At 42.8% G+C, this 23,060-nt stretch overlaps 1 protein-coding gene across 1 annotated transcript; it reads right to left on the bottom strand.

Annotated features, from left to right (window-relative positions):
* Positions 1–10,874: 10,874 nt before the first annotated feature.
* LOC129696311 (pancreatic progenitor cell differentiation and proliferation factor-like protein) lies at positions 10,875–18,014 on the bottom strand. The gene is made up of 5 exons (XM_055634101.1): positions 17,881–18,014; positions 17,683–17,776; positions 15,408–15,491; positions 15,224–15,320; positions 10,875–12,157 (listed from the first exon to the last, which is right to left on the bottom strand). Exons 2-5 carry the CDS (start codon positions 17,738–17,740, stop codon positions 12,148–12,150), a joined length of 249 nt encoding a protein of 82 aa, XP_055490076.1. The 5' UTR covers positions 17,741–17,776; positions 17,881–18,014; the 3' UTR covers positions 10,875–12,147.
* Positions 18,015–23,060: the final 5,046 nt, after the last annotated feature.

A 23,060-nucleotide genomic window follows, 5' to 3' on the forward strand; every position in this document is an offset into this window, starting at 1 on the left:
ACAAATGATGTTACTTTGTTGTCACACACTATATTGTTTTTTTTCACCCGAGCTCTTTAATGAGCTGAAGAATAATCTATGTTTTTTTAGACAAATGTTGTTTGGTGTGATGCACCTTCTCTCAATATGTGCAAGAAGTCGTCTTTTTATTTTGTCAAATATGAATAAACACTGTATCTCACATTGACCGTGATGATTGTGTTATTTCATGATCTACTGAGAGGTGAAACTTTCAGTCTGAAGAAGGCTCTCAACCCGAAACGCCATCCGTTCCTTCTCTCCAGAGATGCTGCATGTCCCGCTGAGTTGCTCCAAGCAACTGGTGTCTATCTTCAAAGGACTGGCCAGGACACTCACTCTCTCTCTCTCTCTCTCTCTCTCTCTCTCTCTTTCCATAGATGCTGCTGCACCCGCGGAGTTTCTCCAGCATTCGCGTGTGTGTGTGGGAGTTGGGGGGGGGGGGGGGGGGGGGGGGGGGGGGGGGGGGGGGGGGAGAGAGAGACATAAAGCAGCCTGAAGAATGGGTCGCCTGTCCATTTCCCTCAGTAAATGCTGCCTGGCCCGCGGAGTTCCTCCATTCATGCCTGTGTGAGAGGGAGGGAGGGGAGAGAGAGAGAGAGAGATAGAGAGAGAGGCACACACAAGGTGAATGTGAAATCTCACCTGCCCGTTTCAGTGACAGACACCCACCGCTACTAAATGAAGACACCCCCATCTGTCTCCCCCTCCTCTCCCTCGACTCCCCCGCCTTTCCCTCCCAAATCCAGTCCCGTCCCGACCCCCTGGGAAACTGAAGGTTTCCCGCTGTAATTAAAGAGTTCCCACGGTAGACTGTAAAACTGGGACCCTGGTTCTGGACTCCCCCAACATCGGGAACATTCTTCCTCCATCTAGCCTGTTCAATCCCGTAGATACGATTAGACGTGTATCTAGTTATTTAATTCAATTAATGATTTCTATCGCCCAGCCTCTCATCTTTCAATCGGGTTCGGCCAGGAAGGAACTGCAGATGCTGGATTAAAATGAAGATAGACACAACATGTAGCTCAGCGGGACAAGCAGCATATCAGAAGGGTCTCGACCCGAAATGTCACCCATTCCTTTTCCCCAAAGATGCTGCCTGCCGTCGAACTCATTCTCTTTAATCCGGCATCTGCTGTTCCTTCCGACACATACACAAGAAATAAGCAACTTTTCGGGCCGAAACATTGCCTATTTCCTTCGTTCCATAGATGCTGCTGCACCCGCTGAGTTTCTCCAGCATTTCTGTGGGTGGGAGTTGGGGGGGTAGAGAGATAAGGCAGCCTGAGGGAAGGCTCGCCTGCCAATTTCCCTCCGTAGATGCTGCCTGGCCCGCGGAGTTCCTCCAGTTAGAAACTGCTTTCAGACAAAAAGAGACACACTGACATTAATTAAATGCTTGTTAGCTAGTTTTATTAGATTTGTATGTAAATAGCAAACTGGCTGGATTCACTCTATCCATCTTCCGGGTTCACCGTTCGCAGGAGTTCCCACGGTGACCGCAAGAGTTACTACGGATATCGCACTGGCCACTACGTTCATAAAATGTTGCAATGCTCAACCACAAGTGTACAAGTCACTCTTGGACAAATTCAAACATGTTTGAATTTTCTCCCGAGTACCCAAGTTACACGATTACCTGCCGTTAGTGCCACGGTGGTCCACGAATGCCTTACTGTTACCGCACGAGGTTTCCACGATGTTAAACTCTGGTTACCTCTTGCGTCAAGTCGCCCCGTGAAAAGGGGGTTTAAAGCAAGCTGCCTTGCCTTTGGCTTTTAAAGTGCTAAAGCAAGCTGCCTTGCCTTTGGTTTTGAAAGTGCTAAAGCAAGCTGCCTTGCCAAATTAGAGCTGCCTTGCTTTCTATATAATTAAAAGTTTAATCTTGACCACTTCCTGTTTGCGCTTTATATTGATTTTAGAAAAAACGCTGCCACATACGGCTGTAATTTTGGCCATCTTAGTCGGAGTCCCCTCAGCTCATCAGGTGCCGAGGACTTTTCCCATCGATGAAAATTAAAAGAGTTATCAGTGTTTAAAAAATGTTGAAATGCTCTCTCCTGAAGGCCACACCCCTTCCGGAGGGACTATAAAACCCGGAAGTGTGGAGGTGCCTCAGTTCTCTGCAAGAAGGAAGAGCGAGTGTCGCAATTCTCAGTCTGAGATGTGAATAATACTGAACACATGTCTACTAAACTGTGAGTGGTTTTACTGACCTGTCGGTGCCCTTAATGTGGTTTGAAAATGTAGTTTGAAAATGCAAAAGTGTGTTTTGGTTTAAAAGTGCTAAAGTTGTGTTGCCTTTGTTTTGGCAAGTGCTAAGGCAAGCTGCCTTTGTTTTTGAAAGTGCTAAAGCAAGCTGCCTTGCCTTTGGTTTTGAAAGTGCTGAAGCGAGCTGCCTTGCCTTTGGTTTTGAAAGTGCTGAAGCAAGCTGCCTTGCCTTTGGTTTTGAAAGGGAAATGAACCATGCACGTGTTATCATTGGTGGATGGCAGTGGACAGTGTCAACAGCTTTAAGTTCTTTCAAAACCAAAGACAACACAGGTTTAGCACTTTCAAACCAAAGCACACTTTTGCATCTCTGCAAGATGGGGGAGGGAGAGGTCACAACTCGCTCTCTTTAGTGGCCTTGCACACCACTTGAAATGGTATGAAACTGCACTTGAATTTGGTGCCCTTGGACCCTGCTTGAAATGGAATTTCAAGGAATAGCCGTGAGTCAACTGCGAGCCCACCAGCCGTGTGAGCTGCCAGCACAACAGGCTTGAGTGACTGAGCCGCCAGCCCAAGAATCCATTCGGCCCACAATGTCCATACTAGCCCATTGGAAACCAGTCCCTTCCGTGCACAACACCCATACTAGTGCTCCAGAAAGCCCCCCCCCACACACACTGGCCACCAATATTGGAATTAGTGGAGAGGTGGAATATTGCATTGGGGGACCAGCCCTCCCGTGTGATGCTGGGACCCAATGGGTCCCACTTAGTCTAGTAATCTTATATGTTTCAATAAGATTCCCTCTCATCCTAAATACCAGAGTATACAAGCCCAGCCACTCCAATCTATCGACATATAACAGTCCCGCCATCCCGGGAATTAACCTTGTGAACCTATGCTGCACTCCCTCAATAGCAAGAATGTCCTTCCTCAAGTTTGGAGACCAAAACTGCAAACAATACACCAGATGTGGTCTCACTAGGGCCCTGTACAACTGCAGGAGGACCTCTTTGCTCCTATACTCAACGGGAGTGTATAAGCAGTGTATAAGCAGTTTGCTTTGTAGCAAACGCCAATGGATAGTCTGTATCATGTGATGAAGGGTGATCAATAAATTGGGGAAAGGAGTCATAGTAGTCCAAGTTAATTTTAGGGTAGGGTAGAAGTTAGTGGTATTGAAATGTATGAGCTCTGCACCAGGATGCAGCTCTGATGCAAACATCAATGTAATGGAGAAAGAGTTAGGGGATGGTGCTAGTGTAAATTTGGAACAAGAATTGTTTGACCTATCCAACAAAAAGGCAGGCTGATGCAACTACTAAGGATGCTCTCCACAGTGTACATGCAGAACTTTGATTGAGTATTCGGTGATATGCCAAATTTCCTCAAACTACTGAGGTAGTAGAGATGTTGGAGAGTTTTCTTTTTTAATTGTAGTGATATGCTGGGCTCAGGAAAGATGATAAGAAATTAGTGCGCCCAAGAACTTAAAGCTGTTGACACTGTCCACTGCTACCCACCAATGAGAACATGTGCATGGTTCCTTGGCTCTCTATTCCTGGTCAACAATCAGCTTCTTGGATTCTGGCACCTCTCAATGAGAGCTATGCTCTTCCATCACTGTTAATACACTGTAAGAAGGAAAACAGACGTGCAATTATCCAAAATGTGAGGGAGAGAGTGAGGGTGCAAAAGCTTCTCTGATGGTGTGGTAGTAGTGGTCAAATGAATTCCTCAAGAACTGCAGGAAACATGCTGATGATAGTATGAAAATATCATCTTCAAGTGAGTCATATTGACGTTCTCAGTTATGATGGAGAAAGTCCTTGGACTACGCCCTCTGTTGCCTGTTAACAATGGTGTATTGCCTCTCCAATGCAAGCCAAACATCTACCTGAGGTTAACTGTAGTCTTGGTAATGGAGCTGGATCACCTTGGGAGGTAGAGGAGATGACACTTCACTGCTGGATGTTCCAGGTTGGGGAGCAGGAGTTGGACAAGACCCCAATATCCAAGCATTGCGAAGAGTTTATCATGAGCAGACACCATGTTTCTTCTTCCAGATACTGGAATCTGGAGACTGTAGTCTTCTGGTAAACTTTTTTCACATTCTTGCTATTGCATGATTCCCCTTGGTAAATACTGTAACATGATGTAAAACGTAGTCACTGCAGCTAAAATAACTCCTGGCATTGTGTGCTAAACAACAACATTCAGATGAGATTGGGTTTGGGTTCTATGAACCTATCTAACTGCACTAAATCAACTCAGCCTCTATTTCTGGACTATTTGCTCACCCCCTAAAGTACACATGTTATGTGTACTTTGCTATGTTTAAATTGCTCAGATAATGAAATCTCTTTTGTAGCCAAAAAACTCTTGTTACCTAATCTGCTTTTGGTCAAAGTTCTTGGCTAAAAACATTCACATGAAACATACAACGTTAAAAATAAAATACAAAATTTGAAAAGATCTTAAAAAAAAAATATTGCTGCAACAAATTTAGCAGAGGTTTCTTGGCGTGGAAGTCCACTGCACCTTAAAAGTGGCAACACAAGTAAGTAGAGTGGTAAAGAAGGCTTGCAACATACCAAAGGTTCCTGTGTTGTGTTATTCTACGCTCTATGTTCCATGATAGCAGATTCTCTCTGAACCACAATCATGCTTCACAGAATCAAGTATTTGTGAAACGGGCTACAACTTTACGCCTGTTACTTAATGTAGGATGCTCATATTGTTTATTCTCAAACTAGGCAAACCCACATACCGTGTTGTTTACTCTGAACAGAAGTCCCTAAATTTCCTGCACGACATTTAAGATGGAATGACAATGAGTCACGACTATATGCATTTGATATAGATCTTCTTCCTTGAATAACTTACATATTAGTACGTGGAAGATGACCATTCGGCCCATTGAGTCCTTGCTGGCTCTCAGCTGATCAATTCTATCATTATCATTTCCCCTCTCCTTGTTCTCCCAAACCCCCAATTTATTTTCTCTTACATTCCCATCAATTACCCTTGATTATTTTGCCTCTTTCTACACTGACCAGTACCTTATAATAGTCAGTTAACCTATTAACAACATCTTTGGTGCTAATGTCCATCAAAGCTTTTAAACTACTTGAAGAAATACTTACATTACTTATCTTGCAACCACAATATTTATTACACATTTCTGAAGATGGCATTAACGTGCTGTGCTTTACTGCAATAAACTAACTTGAAAACTTCATAGAACTTAAAATTGACAAATTTTCACATACACTGGTTTCCTTCCTGAACATTAATCAGGTGCAAATGTGTAATGAAACATTCATATACTTGGAATCCAAAATATGGTGGGTTTAGAAATTGTCATTGATTTATAACTCATGGGTACTTGACTTACAGTGTGGAACAGAGTTTAGGGAACAAACAAAACATGAATTTATGATCTAGGACCAATAACAATTTTGTGTGTATGTGCTGGTTCTTTAAAGTAAATGGTGAATGTAGACAGTATTTCTACCTCCAGCAAACTACACTGATTCTCTACAATTCAACAATTGATATCAACATTATGTTGTTATCACTGTACAAATGGTACATAAAGATGCTAAACTCTCCAAAGCAGGCACACGACATGCAGAAATACCTTTTTTTGCATTGCTGCCCTGTATTATACTTTGTCATTATCGTTCGAACCTTGTAATTTTCAGCATTCTTCTTCAGTTATGATTTGATCCATTTTTAATCTCATTGAATTGCATAAGATTGTTCAAGAATTGAACACAGGATACACGGTAAGCGACTATGTATCCTGGCTCAAAAGCTTAGAATCAGGAGTCTTAGTCTCAGGACAATGATCATTTAAGTCTGAGATTAAATCTTTATCAAGAGGGATTGGAATCTTTGGAATTTTGTTGGAAGGCCATAGGTGAGCACTCAAATATAATCAAAAACGTAATCAAAGGAATTTTGGACATTCGCAGAATCAACAAACATGGGGATCAATTTCAACACTGGGGTTGATACAAAGGTTCCATCCCAATCTTACTGAATACTAGAGTTCTTCTTCTACAGAGTTGAGTGGCCTACTGCTGCTTCCATTTCTAACAGACTCTAAATTGTGAAACATGAAGTTACAGTGTTGGGCATCCAACTCACTCTCTTTTTCATGTCCATATTTCTTCCTGGCTTCTCTCTGAAAATGAATCACACTGCAAATTAGCAATGGTTGAGCCCAAGAGGAACTTCTGATCTTGTGACATACCATCACCATCTATCTTCACCACAGTGACATTGCAGATTCCACTCTTGCCTCAACAGATCTGTTTCTAAACCACACCTAAGATTGTGTTATTTCTAACCTTGACTAATGTATATGGCCACGTTTCTTCAAATGTATCCACAATTTTGCAACTCGGGTCTTAACTTGCAACCTGGTGTCCTTTCTATCCAGTAATGCTTCACAAGCTGACATATATTGTCCTGCTGGATATTTCAATTTTAAATTCTCACCCTTGTATTCAAATCTCTGTGTGGTCTCACCCCTCTCTGTTCTTTCTGCTTGGAGCTGCCTTATAGCGCCAGGAATCCAGTTCAATTCCATCTATGGGCGCTGTCTGTACAGAGTTTGTACATTCTCCTGATGACCTGTGTGGGTTTTCTCGGGGCGGTCCAGTTTCTTTGCACACTCCAAAGACGTGCAGGTTTGTATGTTAATTGGCTTCAGTAAAAAAAAATCATTGGTCCCTAATGTGTGGGTAGGATAGTGTTAGTGCAAGGGAATCGCTTGGTGGCTTGCACTCAGTCGGTCAAAAGGGCCTGTTTGTCCGCTGTATCTCTAAAGTAAACTAATGTAGCGGGGACTCCAGGAGACCATCCACGAATGAGGCGAAAATGAGTTGTGTGAATGAAATGATCTTTATTACTGCACTGTGCTGCTTCGAACTCTGACAACGTGACCGGGCGTGACCCGACCTTAAATACCCCGGGTCAGACCCCATGACCCACGCCTCCCACTCCGAGATGCTCAACTTCTCCCTCCTGAGCCAAGGGTTCGCTACCCATGGCTGGCCACCACACTAAACTAAACTACTCTTTCTGTTACTTCTCCTGGAAGAAGCCAGCAAGATTTTTTTCTTTAATACAATTTTACTGCTAATCGTGCCTAAATTTAACCACTCCACACAGAGCAACAATTCTCCTGCTCCTTAGGGCCCAAGTTCTGAATATCTCTGCATAAACATCTCACCTACTCAACTTCTGTTACCTCCTTTAATAATTTGCCCAAGGCCATGCGTTTGGTCATCTGCCCTAATGTCACTGAGAAGAATGGGACATTTCATTTGATCATATTTCTGCAAGACATCTTGGGATGTAGACACATGGAAATGCAGATGGTGCTTTACATTAAAAAAAAAGTACAGGTGTAACTCAGTGGGTCAGGCAGCCTCCCTGGATGACATGGACAGGTGATGTTTCAGGTCAGGATCCTTCTTGGGTGTTTTTTCATATTAATGGTGTTACCTAAATTCAAGTTGTTTTTTAATTTCAAAAATAAACTCTGTTCTCAAAAATCCAGACTGATAATGCAACATAGTCAGTATATTTTTCTTAACATGTAGAGTGGCTCAGTACATTAATTGTGCCATTTGCATTGCACCAATGCAGTTTACAAATTCAAATTGTTAATTCTTTTGTAATTTAAATTGGCTAAAGCCAAGTATGCAAAAGCATCTGTTAAAACCAGAAATGGAAATATCTGTGCATCATTTCAGCGAATATGTCACCTTAGCTTCAGTTTCAGCTATGTTTTTAAGATTAAAACCCCAACTTTTCGTGCTCAGGTTTTAATTGCATATTCACGTGACTTTGTCATGTTCACACGGGAGGCCTGGTTCCCCAACGCAATATTCCACCTCTCCACCAATTCCAATATTTGTGGGCAGTGGGGGGAGGGCTTTCTGGAGCACTAGTATGGGTATTGTGGGCTGAAGTGACTGGTTTCCAAAGGGGTTAGTATGGACATTGTGGGCCAAATGGATTTTTGGGTTGACAGCTCAGTCACTCAAGCCTGATGTGCTGGCACCTCACTCAGGGCTGGTGGGCGAGCAGTTGACTCACAGCTATTCCTTGAAATTCCATTTCAAGCAAGGTGCAAGACCACCAAATTCAGATGCAGTTTCCTACCATTTCAAGCAGAATGCAAGGCCACCAAATTCAAGTGCAGTTTCTTACCATTTCAAGCAGGGTGCAAGGCCACCAAATTCAGGTGCAGTTTCCTACCACGTCAAGCAGGGTGCAAGACCACCGAATTCAAGTGCAGTTTCATTCCACTTCAAGCAGGGTGCAGGGCCACCAAACTCAAGTGCAGTTTCCTATCACTTCAAGTAGGGTGCAGGGCCACCAAATTCAAGTGCAGTTTCCTACCACTTCAAGCAGGGTGTAGGGCCACCAAACTCATGCAGTTTTATGCCACTTCAAGCAGGGTGCAAGGCCACCAAATGCTAGTGCTGTTTAATTCCATTTGAAGCAGGGTGCAAGGCCACCAAATTCAAGTGCAATTTCATGCCATTTCAAGCAGGGTGCAAGACAACCAAATTCAAATGCAGTTTCATACCATTTCATGCAGGGTGCAAAGCCACCAACTTCAAATGCAGTTTCATACTATTTCATGCAGGGTACAAGGCCACCACATTCAAATGCCGTTTCCTACCATTTCAAGCAAGGTGAAACCACCATAAAACCACACAAAACACCACACACACAGTTCAGAAGACATTCAATGTGTTCAGTTAATTCACAGCTCAGACAGAGTCGTGACCTCTCCCTCCCCCATCTTGCAGAGACTGAGCCACACCCACACTTCTGGGTTTTATAATCTCTCCCCCTCCCACCGGAAGGGGCATGGCTTTCATGGTATGATTGACAGGAGAGAGATTTTCAACATTTTTTTAAACACTAATAACACTTTTATTTTTCATTGATAGGAAGAATCCTCTGCACCTGATGAGTGGAGGGGTCCGAGTAAGATGGCCAAAAATCACAGTCGTAAGTGGTAGCGTTTTATCTAAAATCAATATAAAGTGCAAACAGGAAGTTGTCCAGTTATCACCACCAACAACCATTTGCAGTGCAGCATTTCAAAGCAGTTACCACCACCAACAACCATTTGCAGTGCAGCATTTCAAAGCAGTGACCACCACCAACAACCATTTGCAGTGCAGCATTTCAAAGCAGTGACCACCACCAACCAACCATTTGCAGTGCAGCATTTCAAAGCAGTGACCACCACCAACAACCATTTGCAGTGCGGCATTTCAAAGCAGTGACCACCACCAACAACTATTTGCAGTGCGGCATTTCAAAGCAGTGACCACCAACAACCATTTGCAGTGCGGCATTTCAAAGCAGTGACCACCAACAACAACCATTTGCAGTGCAGCATTTCAAAGCAGTGACCACCACCAACAACCATTTGCAGTGCAGCATTTCAAAGCAGTGACCATCCCCAACAACCATTTGCAGTGCAGCATTTCAAAGCAACCACATTTTCATTTTCAAACCACATTAAGGGCACTCACAGTTGAGTAGACATGTGTTCAATGTTATTCACAGCTCAGAGAGACTGAGTGAGGCACAACATTTCTGGGTTTTATAGCCCCTCCCCCTCCCACCAGCAGGGGCAGCTGAGAGAATGTCAACATTTTTAAAACATTAATAATTCTTTTATTTTTCACCGATGGGAAAAATCCTCTTGACGTGCGCAGTGGAGGGGGACTCTGAGTAAGATGGCCAAAAATCACAGCCATAAGTGGCAGCGTTTTTCAAAAATCATGAAGCAGAAAAACAGGAAGTTGTCAAATTCTTACTTTTAGTAATATAGATTCTGAGAAAAAACATTTTTATTATTTTCTATATGAACAAATGAATCTCTGTCTATGGCTTCTTACACTGTTTCAATGAAACCCACCATCAACGAGTAACGTCTCAACTTCCATCCATGAAAGGCACAGGCCCCAGGACTCAACATCAAGACCAAGACTTCCAGTTTGTATCAGCTGAAACTGTAGCATTATCACAGTTCTACTCCCTCCACTGGTGCTGCTTGAGCTGCAAGTTTGTTTCTAAAAGCCTCTTGATTGGTGTCATCACTTTCTATGGCATTGTTTCTCATGGTCTCCGTCTAATCACAAACTTTCCCTTTGTTTTCAACACCCCTTCCCTCACTCTACAATATTGTTGTATTCTAACTTTTCCCAGCTGTAGAAAGGTAATAAACCTTTAACATTAGCCCTTTTCCTCCACAGATACTGCTTGACCCATTGAATAGTTGTAATATTTTCTGTTTTCTTGCTTTAGGTTTTTCAACCTCTGCAGTTTTTATATTAACTTTTCAAATAATATTGCAGTTACAGTGAGTGAGAAGTAGAAAAAGTAGGCTGATGGGAAGAAGGAATGAATGCACACTCGATGGTCTGAATCCGATTTTACCATCTTATCATACTGCAGCAGTGCTCTGAAACAGACGTGGATAATTTAAAGGCCATTCAAAAGAAGCCACTGCACAATTACTGATGGACTCTTCAACTGAAACTATCTTCTTCATATAGGTAATGATAAAACATTCAACAATACAACAGAAGTTTTTGTAAAGTTCTTTTATTATTAAAAAAACACTAAAAGTTGCACAATTATTTCAGTTGAGAAAACTGCCATTAGGGAAATTACACGATTTGACATACTTGGTCCAGAGCTCAAGATTATTTCAACATCATTAAGTTTCTCCTTCTATCTACTACATGTAACCAATTTCTGAAGCAATTGACATACAGTTGGCATTGATCTTAAATCCTCAGAAACCAACGTATAGTTTCATTGGGAACATGCTGAATAAAATTAAATGCCTATCACATATATCCCCAATTGGAAACAGAGAAAATAGGTGTAGGAGTAGGCCATTCGGCCCTTCGTGCCAGCATCGACGTTCAATATGATCATGGTCGATCATCCAATTTTGTCGCATTTGCTTCAACAATCCTAATTTCTCATCTCCAAGCCCGAAAGTTACATTCAAGGTATACACATATACATCTAGTCTTCAAAATGGGAATAAAATCATGAAAGAAAGACAAGTAGTTGTGTTAAGCTATCAAATACAGAATTACAAAATTTAGCCCATCAATGCAACTGTAGGCATTTCTGAAGAGTTGAAATTGCTCCCACTTAAGAAAATCCATGTACAAAACAGAATTTTGCACCATATACATATCAAATTTTTTTTTAATTAACAGAAAAAATTGTAAACTGTTAGTGACATATGTCATAAAAATTATGTAATTATGCTCAATGTTTCCATTCATACTAAAAGTAATGGATTTCCTATACCTGATGGAAATACTGCTTACTGGGAAATTAAAGAATGGATTTAATATTCGATATATAAACACCCATGAGCATATTAGACGCAAATATAACATCCGATACAAGTGACATGAAAGGTGCTGTTAGCACACTGCAAAAGAGACACACAAAACATCCAGTGCTTCATTCAGATCAACATTTGTCTCCTCTCTATTAAATAATTATCCAGCACTGAGACAAAGACAGAAAACACAACACAAATTAAATAGATTTTGACATTAGTTTCCATAATACTTGCAAAATCTAAATATTCTTATTTTGCACGTAGAGGTGCTCCTGGTAAATAATCTTGACCAACTAAAGAATGATTAAATGGCAATGCTGGTGAAGGAAACCCCACTTGCTTCTTGAAGTGGCCATCACATACTTCATGGTAGATCAAAGTTGGGACACTGTCAATTCCAACCAGTTCCCTCAGCCGGAAGCATCATGCTACAGGATATTGCAGACTAAACTTTAATCCACAGAAGGCAATTGTCCATATTTCATCTTTGATCAATGATGACTGTCAAAAAAAAACAATTCAATTTTTTAATGTGAAATCATTCCGTTAAAACCTATATCACAATAATTCAACATTGAGTAGCCTTCTCTAGTGCAACAATGAGAAAGAATCAGAGAATAAAAACTTTATGGGGAGTATTTTCTTGCCACCAGTCCTGCATGATCTAATTTCGTCATATATAAAATGATGAGAGTATATAAAATGATAAGATGTAAGTAAAGTAGAGAGTCAGAACCTTTTTCCACAGGGAAATGTCCAACACTATAGGGCATAACTATAAGGTGAGAGAGAGAAAGTTTAATGGGGCAAGTTTTTTTTACACAGAGAGTAATGGGGGCCTGTACCCCATTGCCACGGGTGCTGGTAGAGGCAGATACAATACTGGCATTTAAGACGTTTTTAAATAGGCACATGGAAGTGTAAGGAAGAGAATGATATGGATCATGTACACGTAGATGAGATTAGTTTATCTTGGCATCATGTTCAGTACTGTACGCTATGTTCACATGCTCCATGTTCTTTTCCATAATTTATATATATATATATATATATAATATATATATGTATGAATGACAAATGTATTGGATTGCAGTTAGTTAGAGAATCGCTGCATTCACTGAAAGAGCCTCCTACAACGATCTAACAATCTCTGTGACACCAATATTTGTAACTCTTTTCCAAAGCTGATTGTAACGAAGTCTCAATTCAAAGGGATCCCGGAATACAATAATACCAAGGTCACCAAGCTACCTGAGCACGCAAATTATGTTGACGCATTCACAAAGAAAACAAATTGCACAGTAAAATGAACAATCTTCTTCTAACACATTAAATGTATTACAGAATATTAAATAAAGACTGAAATATAATAGGACATGATGATCGACACTGAAATATAATAAAACATAATTGAAAAATAATACATCTGATTATTTTCAAATCCTTTGTATACAGAAATATTTGTCTGAGAGAATTACAATCCAAACATAAAATCGGAGGGAGTTCAGTCTACCCGAGGGGATTTGCCTCGGGAATCACAGCAAACACTTATCCTGGGAGGTGGGCTCCTGCTTCGGGCAGCTGAAGCCAGCCCTGTGCGTGTAGCATGTGTGTCTGTGTATTGAGGCGTGATGTGTGAGACACCGAGGGCAACAGCGGTTGCGGGATTTGCACGGTGGCCGGAGGGTTGCTATCAATCACTCGCATCTCCAGGCGGGAGTCTTCGGCTTCTCCCGTTAGATCGGGGCGAGGTGGGGAAGGAGGGGGAATTTGTTTGAAAGAACATCTTCACCCTCCCCTACCTCTCAGCTTTCTGTCAGCTGTCGCGCCGACCCCCCAGCGGGACACTGGAGGCACAGCCCAGAGAAGGACGGGCTTGGCACCAGCACAGACTCGACCCTATCCTGCTTCATCCCACACCGCAAAGCCAGTGAGCGCCTCGCTCAATCTCTCCTTCCACCGATCTTTAAACACTGCAGCCCCGGAGTTCCTTCCAGCGCTTTGGAGCGGAAAAGATGTGGCCCACCATCCGCTCAGACATGGGTCCTGGCCCCTATGCAGAACAAGGTTGCCGACCCCTGCTTCAAAGTGTATGAGCCAGGCCCTCTTTCCATAGAACAATCCTTATCCCAGAAATCGAATCAGTGAATCTCTGTCACATTTCCACTTATATTATAAGGAAATATTCTGCCCATCATCCCTGCCAATTCTCATGGCAATTCAATCATTCACATCTTCTGCCATTTACTTTCCCTATAACCAATTCTCTTCAAGACACTCATCACCAATCTACTCTCGGGCTACATCATAGCAGTCAATGAACATCTTTGGGATATGGGAAGAAATGAGAATAACAGGGTGAAACATGATCACCGGAAGAATATGCAAACTTCACACGGACTGCACCCGAGGTCAGGATTGAACCCGTGTCAGTGAAGCTGCAGAGTTGTAGTACTATTGCTGAGCCAATGTGCCACCCACATGCTCAGTAACCTAAACTGTAATTGGAATTACTGTACGGTCCATTAACGTCTATCTCTGAACTTGACTTATCAACTACTTTAATAATGCCATCAAATGGGAGTGCATTACCCTTGGACCATTTATGAAACTAAAGATAGTAAAGAGCTTGTGGGCAGCAAAGTGATGCAGCGATAGAGTAGCTGCCTTACAGTGCCAGAGACCAGAGTTCGATCCCGACTACGTGCTGTCTGTACAACATTTTTTAATTCTCCCTGTGACTGCATGGGTTTTCTCAAGGGTGCGCCAGTTTACTTCCACATCCAAAAGACGTGCAGGTTTGTAGGTTAATTGGCTTCTGTAAACTGTCTGGAGTGTGTCGAATAGAACTGGAGTAGGGGTGATGGTTGGCTGGCATGGACTTGGTAGCTGAAGGGCCTGTTTCCACGCTGTATCTCTAAATAAAACTAAACTAAGCAGAGGTCCTAACTCTGATCTTTGCCAAGTGATAAAATGTATCTTTTATTTAATTTCAAAATACATTAAGCACTCCTTGATCCATGCTAAAATATTATCCCATTCCCATCTGCACCAATGGCCATGATAAGCTACAAATAAACAATGGATACCATGTACAACTAGAAAAGCACAAGTTTTAATCCATGTTTATCTCACAGTATCAGCTCCCAAAATTAAAACCTAGATTGCAAATGGCCGAAACACTTATAGCGATAGAACATCTTATAAATCCCTTTCAGGATTTCCCAAATATTGATGAAAACTATACGGGCATTTTGAAAGGGACATGAAAGGTGCTTTATAATTGCAGACCTATATTTTTGTTCCAACATTCACTGGGGTAGTTTTCATGAGGAATACTTTAAAATCCATGGATTACTGAAAGATCACAATTTATGCATGCATTGTTGCTGTTTATGCCTCTTCAATGAAGTTCATCTGGGTAAACTCTGCAATTAATTTTTCCTACAATTTTGACAGTTCAATCCATGCATTTATCTCAATTTACATATTGACCAATTTCAATAACATCAACAAAAGACAAGGTGCACCACATATACTGATTACAATTTATGAAGAACGTATTACCTTCTGGCAGGTAGTTCAGTGTTTATCGGGTGTTGAGGAGTCTCGCTACTCAGAAAGTTCTTTATCCACCAACACTTCTCCAGTGTGAGAAGAAATCCTGAGCATCGAAAGATAAAGAGATTATGAACTAGGAATCAGGAGAAGGGGCCAGGCACAATTTGGTCTTAACACCTTTTGCTGTTACCTTGGTGGGATTTTTCATGCTCCATGGCATTCTCTAAACTGCATGGCCCATTGGACACCATACCTGTTGTGGAGTTAAGTCGGACTGCAAAAAATAGAAGTTGCAAGGTAAAACTTCAACTTTCCTATGACATAAGATTACGTGCTAAAATATAGGATTTACAAATATGTCAAAAGTCCCCAAGTCTGATAGGTGCCTTGTGCTTAAATCTCCTCAGTTTCCCCTTCCATTTATTAAAATAATTCAATTATTTTAATTATTAATGATCCTATTATTACAAGTCTGAAAATGCCTTCTCCTATCTCATTTACGAACCTACATAGTTTAGTCAGGTTTAGTTAGCATCTGGACACGAAAGCAATTAAGATACCAGAATAGACATAAAATGCTGGAGTAACTCAGTGGGCCAGGCAGCATCTCTGGAGAAAGGGAATATGTGAGGCTTCAGGTCGTAACATTGCTTCATACCCTTCAGCTCCTACAGGAGCTGTTGGCAATTCAATAGTACCACAAAGTAATTCTGATAGTTACCCACGATAAAGAATTTAAAAAACTTGCAATTACCTGGCATATTCCAGACATTTTAAGATATATAAGAGGTGTATGCAGTTAAGTATTTACTCAAGTATCAAATCGAGAAACATAGTAGCCAAGTTGTACAGAACTCCTCTGACAAAGAGCAATGTAATAATGACCAGATATTCTGTTTATTGGTCGCTAACAATGGTTTGGGGATGGCCAGGACATAATTCTCCTAGCTTTTTGCAAAATATTGCTCATGAGTCTTAGAGAGTTCCTAGTTCAACGTCCAATAATTTTTGCACCAGGGTGTTTAGATTTGAGTGCTTTGTATAGTAATTTACACCAAAGATAGACACAAAAACCTGGAGTAACTCAGCAGGTCAGGCAGTATCCAAAGGAATAGGTGACATTACGGGTTTGAATGAGAGTCTCCACTGGAAGCATCACCATTCCTTTGCTCTAGAGATGCTGCCTAACCCACTGTGTTACTCCAGCATTTTCTGTCTGTCTTGGGTGCCTGCCAACATCTGCAGTTCTTTCCCACACAATAGTAATTTACACTCACAGCCTCTGATGCAACAGTTGGTAATGTTACCAGGGCGAGTCTTTCAAATTACTAGTCTTGTAATGCACAAACTAACTGGGGAAATTGCTTTTAATTTTAATATTGTAATGGGGGGAAATAAAAAAAATGTATATGCTCTGTTACAATGCTGACAACACATCCCCATGCCAGGCAACTTGGAAGTTAGTCTAGTTCCTTTGGTAATTTGCAGTTATCGAGTGATACAGTGTGGAAACAGACCCTTCGGCCCAATTTGCACACAAAGGCCAACATGTCCCAGCTACACTTGTCCCATCTGCCTGCACTTGGACCATATCCCTCCAAACCTGCCCTATCCATTTACCTGTCTATCTGTTTTTTAAACGTTGGGATAGTCCCAGCTTCAACTATCTCCTCCGACAGCTTGTTCCATACACCCACCACCCTTTGTATGAAAAGGTTATCCCTCAAACTCCTATTAAATCTTTTCCACCACCTTAAACCTATGTCCTCTGGTCCTCGATTCCCCTACTCTGGGCAAGTGTTTCTGTCCATACACCCGATCTATTCTTCTCATGATTATATACACCTCTATAAGATCAACCCCTCAATCCTCCAGTGCTCAGAGGAATAGAGACCCAGCCTACTCAGCATCTCCCTATAGCTCAGACCCTCTTGTACTGGCAACATCCTCATAAATTGTTGTCTTCAGGGTTATCGCTTTTTTCATACCATATACAGTATATATCCGTGCATCTTGAATAACGCTGCTGATATATGAGAATAAACCCCATGTCTCACGATGCGAGTCCATCCACGAGTGATCCCGAGTTTAAAAGAAATCAAACTCGTGGTAATCACGTAGAATTAACGTAGCGGGAACTGATTTACAATTTCAAAGTTCTCAAGCATCGCATAGTTGATAACACTAAACTGGAAATGTCGTTGTACCTATATATTTGTAACGTTTCAAAATACAATTAACAAATACACTCTAGGTAGATTACGATCATAAATAATAGTCCAACATTCAACTTTACGCTAGCCTTGTCTTCTACAAAAAGAAACACGTTTCCAGCAAGCAATGAAATGATGCACATTCACCCAGGTTTACAAGAATATTGATTTAATACAAAAAATAACAATAATCAGATTTAATAAAACGTTAGTTTGTTGCTGCGTTATTTAAAACAAAACATAAAAACTTACATCTATAATAAGGACTCCGTGCTGCAAGCAAACAAACAGCCGAAGGAACTGATGCCATGGTGATGATGGAAGGAGGATTTTCTCCTGAAATTATCTTGAAAATAAAATATAAAACATGTTATTTTATAAAATAGCAGGAGAGCAACAAAATACACGAGCGCTGCTGAAATGCAGACTCGAGTGACGATCCAAACATACCCCAAGAGATAACGACAAAGAAAAGTCAGTGTTGTTGTGACAATCATCGGTGGAAGAGTATGTAGCGTCTGGACGGGGCGCTGCTTTTGTAAGGGAGGCAGTCCCTATCGCTGTGGACTGTGTGCTGTGTGGCACGTTGCCTCTGCTGGGACTTCAACCGGCTGAGAGCGCACTGAAACAACCAGTTCTGACCAGAAATAGCAGGATGTGGGACTGCAAACAAGCAGGAAAGTGCAATGAGTCCGAGTCGGCGGTGAGGGAAAACGTGCACGTCAGAGCTGAACAGGTTGTTTAGTCATCTGCCGAGTCACTTCCCCGCAAGTCCTTTTTTTTTCCAGCACACAACACACGTTCCCTCCCACGGGTGGCTCTAGTGATGACAGAGAAAGAAAGGACAGCGGCATGAAGACCCATCAGCCTTTTTGTTTAATGTACAAGGGTGGGAACTGTGTTGTTCACACCTGGGGAGGGGAGGGGAGGGGAGGGGAGGGGGTGGTTGTGAGCGAAACGTGACAATGATCCACAGGGCAACTCGGCATTTCGAGTGACTATTTTTGTCGGAAGATGTAATCATCTTGCAACCGCACAGCAGTAACGTAGATGGACAAGTAACAAACTGCTGATTGTTGAGATATTTTATGTCGCTGGCAGTTCTGGCTCACAAATAAACTAAACAACAATGTGTCAGCACAATGCAATTTGGACACTCCAGACTCCACAACAATGAATTCCACAGATTCACCACCCTCTGACTAAAGAAATTCCTCCTTATCTCCTTCCTAAATGAATCTATATACTTATATATAAATCTCATCTTGTCCACTTCCGGTTTGTGTGGTTCTAAAATTTACGCAAAAACTGCACGCGATAGCGCTATGATTTATCTCCATTTAACTCGCCATTCTCCTGTGCTGCAAGTGCATCAAGTTTTATTCCGATTGGTGAAATATTACAAATGTTATTGGTCTGTTATTGGTGTGTTATTCGCCAGGACAGCGAAGCCGCTTTCGTCACCTGTTGTCAATCACCGGCGGGGAGAATAAAGCTGAAGGAGCGGACTGCGAGCGGGGGCCGTGCCCTGCGAGTAGGGGCGGCAGCGACCACGACGAGCCGGGTGCTATTGGGTGCAGCCAGGGACGAGAGCCGGTGAGTGAATCCAGAGCCGGTGAGTGCGGTCGGAACTAGGGCCCGGAGCCACTGCCACACCCCACACCCCCCCCCCTCTCCCCCCACACCGCACCTCCCCCCACATCACCCCCCCCCCCCACACACCAACCCCTTCCATCCCACACAACCCCCCCCCCCCCCACCCCCCCCCCCCCACCTACACCCCCACCCCCTACACCCCCCTCTATACCCCCCTTCCCCCCTACACCCCCCTCCCCTACACCACCCCCCCCACCACACCCCCACCCTCTAAGCCCTCCTCCCCTATACCCCCTCCCCTACACCCTCCACTCCCCCAAATACCCCCCTACCTCCCGTACTCCCCCCCTCCCACACACATTCCTCCCACGTACCAAAAACACCCCTCCAGCCTACCACACACACCCCTCCTCCCCCCCCCCCCCCCCCCCCCCCACCACCCCTCTCCCCCCACTGCCCCTCTCCCTCCTTGACCGAGGACCTGGATTCTCCTCATGTGCACTGAGGTACAGTGAAATTCAATTTTTGTATATAGTTCAGTGCAAGTATCACTACATATAAGTACAAAAAGCTGAAGTGACTCAGCGGGACAGGCAGCATCTCTGGAGAGAAGGAATGGGTGATGTTTAGGGTTTAGACTATTCTTCAGACCCTTCGTCTCGACCCGAAATGTCACCCATTCGTTCTCTCCAGAGAAGCTGCATATCCCGCTGAGTTACTCCGGATTCTTGGGTTTATCTTCAGTTTAAACCATCATCTTCAGTTCTTTCCTACACTATATATGAGTGCTTGGATACATCTTTGATAAACATTTCAGATAAAGTCCAAGTGTATAGCAGTAGCACAGTGAGACAGTATGCAGAATCAAAGACCAGACGACATAGGTTTGAGGTGAAGGGGAAAATATTGAATAGGAATCTGAGGGGTAACATTTTCACACAAAGGGTGTTGGTGTGTGGAACAAGCTGCCAGAGGAGGTAGTTGAGGCTGGGATTATACCAACGTTTAAGAAACAGTTTGACAGGTATATGGATAGGACAGGTTTGGAGGGATATGGACCAAATGTGGGCAGTTGAGACTAGTGTCGCTGGGATATGTTGACCGTTGTGGACAGGTTGCTCCGAAGGGCCTGTTTCCACTCTATCACTATGACTATGAATCCTGAGTAAAAATTAAGTTTCAAAGAGAGCTGATTAATATAAATATTCAGTTGTATCTTCCCCTGAATAGTTACAGAATCAGAATGTCTCACATTCAGTGCCCTTAAAGTATAGAGACACAGGGAACTACAGATGCTGATCTGCAAAAGAATGCACAAAGTGCTGAAGTAAGTCAGCAGGTCAGACAGCATCTTGAGGGCATGGACTGGTGACGTTTTGGGTTAGGACCCTTCTGCAGGCTGATGTTTCGGGTTGAGACCCTTCTTCAGACCCTTAAAGTATCATCGGATGTTACACTGGAACAGGTTTTTTTTAGGACAAATGTGGGTTTGTGTTAACTGGCTGCTCATAACATCCAATCCCCGTCCCATGCCAGTCTGAAGAAGCATCCGACCTGAAACATTGTCTGTCCATTTCCCACCACAGGTACTGCCTGATCCATTGAGTTCCTCTAGCACTTTGTGTTTTGCTCATTCATCTGAGGCCTTGGCTCAGTTTTTCCATTAGCACAGCCTGACCTGTTTGACAAGTCCTGCAGCCTGCATTTCATAACTCTTAAGTTCCTTTGTGTTCTCACTCTATATCTGCCTCATTCCGTACTTTTTAGGAGGGTGAAATTCTGATTCTCATATCCAACCTTTTCTTGCCCTTGCCTCCCTGCAACCCAACATCTTCTGAGAAATTTCAAATTCTACTATGGATCTTTGATGTTAATAATTCTAGCAGTGCTAATTATTCTCTAGAATCTCCACCCTAATTCGTCTAATTAAGATCCTTTTGACATTTTTTTTCATATGCCTTAATAGTTCCTTAAATGACTCTATGCTACATCCTGTTTGATAATGTTAGTTTTGATAGTTATTTTCATGGCATTGATGAGTGGGCTTCCTGTGAAGCTGTATGTTGTAACCCTGAATAAGCCACACAAAATTTGGCACTGTAAATGTAAATGGTCTTAATTCAGCATGACATGTAGGCATTCTGGATAGTTTATCTCTCTTGAAAACTCTCTGAAAAAAAAAAATAGTGGTGCAATGGAGGCAAAGGAGATTGCAGATGCCAGAATCTTAAGCAAAAAAACAAACTGCTGTTGGAGACCAGCTCGAGTACATTTTATCCTTTTGCTGATTTCAGCCACCCTATTGTGGATATACTTCTGAGCATTGTATATCCTATGCTGTTGAAGGTGCTACATAGTCATAGAGTTATACAGTGTGGAAACAGGCCCTTCGGCCTAGCTTACCCACATTGGCCAACTGGTCCCACTTACCTGCGTTTGGCCCATCTATATTACTATAAGATCTTGACCGCTTTTGACTCATGGCGATGTGATTTCCGAGAGAATGCCGCAAATTATGGCCGTCATTTTTACGGCTGCAAGATGGAGGAAGCGAGAGGGTCATGTCTCTCGGAGCTCTGAATAACACTGAACACATGTCTACTCAACTGTGAGTGCCCTTAATGTGGTTTGAAAATGAAAATATGGTTGGTTTGAAGTAAAAAGGCACTGCAAATGGGTGTTTCGGGGTTTGGGTTGAAGTAAAAAAGCACTGCAAATGTTTGTTTGGGGGGTTTGGGTTGAAGTAAAAGGCATTGCAAGTGGTTGTTTGGGAGGTTTGGGTTGAAGTAAAAAGGCACTGCAAATGGTTGTTTGGGGGTTTTGGGTTGAAGTAAAAAGGCATTGCAAATGGTTGTTTGGGGGTTTTGGGTTGAAGTAAAAAAAGCACTGCAGATGGTTGTTTGGGGGGTATGGGTTGATGTGAAAAGGCACTGCAAATGGTTGTTTGGGTGTTTGGGATTGAAGTAAAAAGGCACTGCAAAGGGTTGTTTGGGGGCTTTGGGTTGAAGTAAAAAGGCACTGCAAAGGGTTGTTTGGGGGTTTTGAAAGTAAAAGTATTATTATTGTTCAAAAATTGTTGAGAATCTCACTCCAGTCAATCACGCCACAAATGCTACACCTTTTCTGGTGGGAGGGGGAGGGATTATAAAACCCAGAAGTGTGGGTGTGGCTCAGTCTCTGCATGATGGGGGAGGGAGAGGTCACGACTCTGTCTGAGCTGTGAATCAACTGAACACACTGAATGTCTACTGAACTGTGAGTGTGGTGTTTTGTGTGGTTTTATGGTGGGTTCACCCTGCTTGAAATGGTGTGAAACTGCATTTGAATGTGGTGGCCTTGCACCCTGCTTGAAATGGTATGAAACTGCATTTGAATGGGGTGTTGATGCACCCTGCATGAAATGGTATGAAACTGCATTTGAATTTGGTGGCCTTGCACCCTCCTTGAAATGGTATGCACCCTCCTTGAAATGGTATGAAACTGCACTTGAATTTGTGGGCTTGCACTCTGCGTGAAATGGAATTTCAAGGAATAGCCGTGAGTCAACTGCCAGCCCACCAGCCTTGAGTGAGCTGCCAGCACATCAGGCTTGAGGGACTGAGCTGCCACCCCAAGAATCCATTTGGCCCACAATGTCCATACTAGCCCTCTGGGGACCAGTAGTCCCTGCAGCCAACAACACCCATACCAGTGCTCCAGAAAGTCCCCCCCCTCACTGGCCACCAATATTGAAATTGGTGGAGAGGTGGAAAATTGCATCGGGGGGCCAGCCCTCCCATGTGAACATGGGACCCAACGGGTCCCATTTAGCCTAGTATATATTAATTCTCTGCCACAGAAGGCAGTGGAGGCCAATTCACTGGATGTTTTCAAGAGAGAGTTAGATTTAGCTCTTCGGGCTAAAGGAATCAAGGGATATGGGGAAAAAGCAGGAACAGGTTTTAGATGATCAACAATGATTATATTGAATGGTGATGCTGGCTCGAAAGGCCAAATGGCCTACTCCTATGCCTATTTTTCTATGTTTCTATAAA

The sequence above is a fragment of the Leucoraja erinacea genome, chromosome 4 (genome assembly GCF_028641065.1).
Source record: "Leucoraja erinacea ecotype New England chromosome 4, Leri_hhj_1, whole genome shotgun sequence".
In the NCBI taxonomy this organism is placed as follows: domain Eukaryota; kingdom Metazoa; phylum Chordata; class Chondrichthyes; order Rajiformes; family Rajidae; genus Leucoraja; species Leucoraja erinaceus.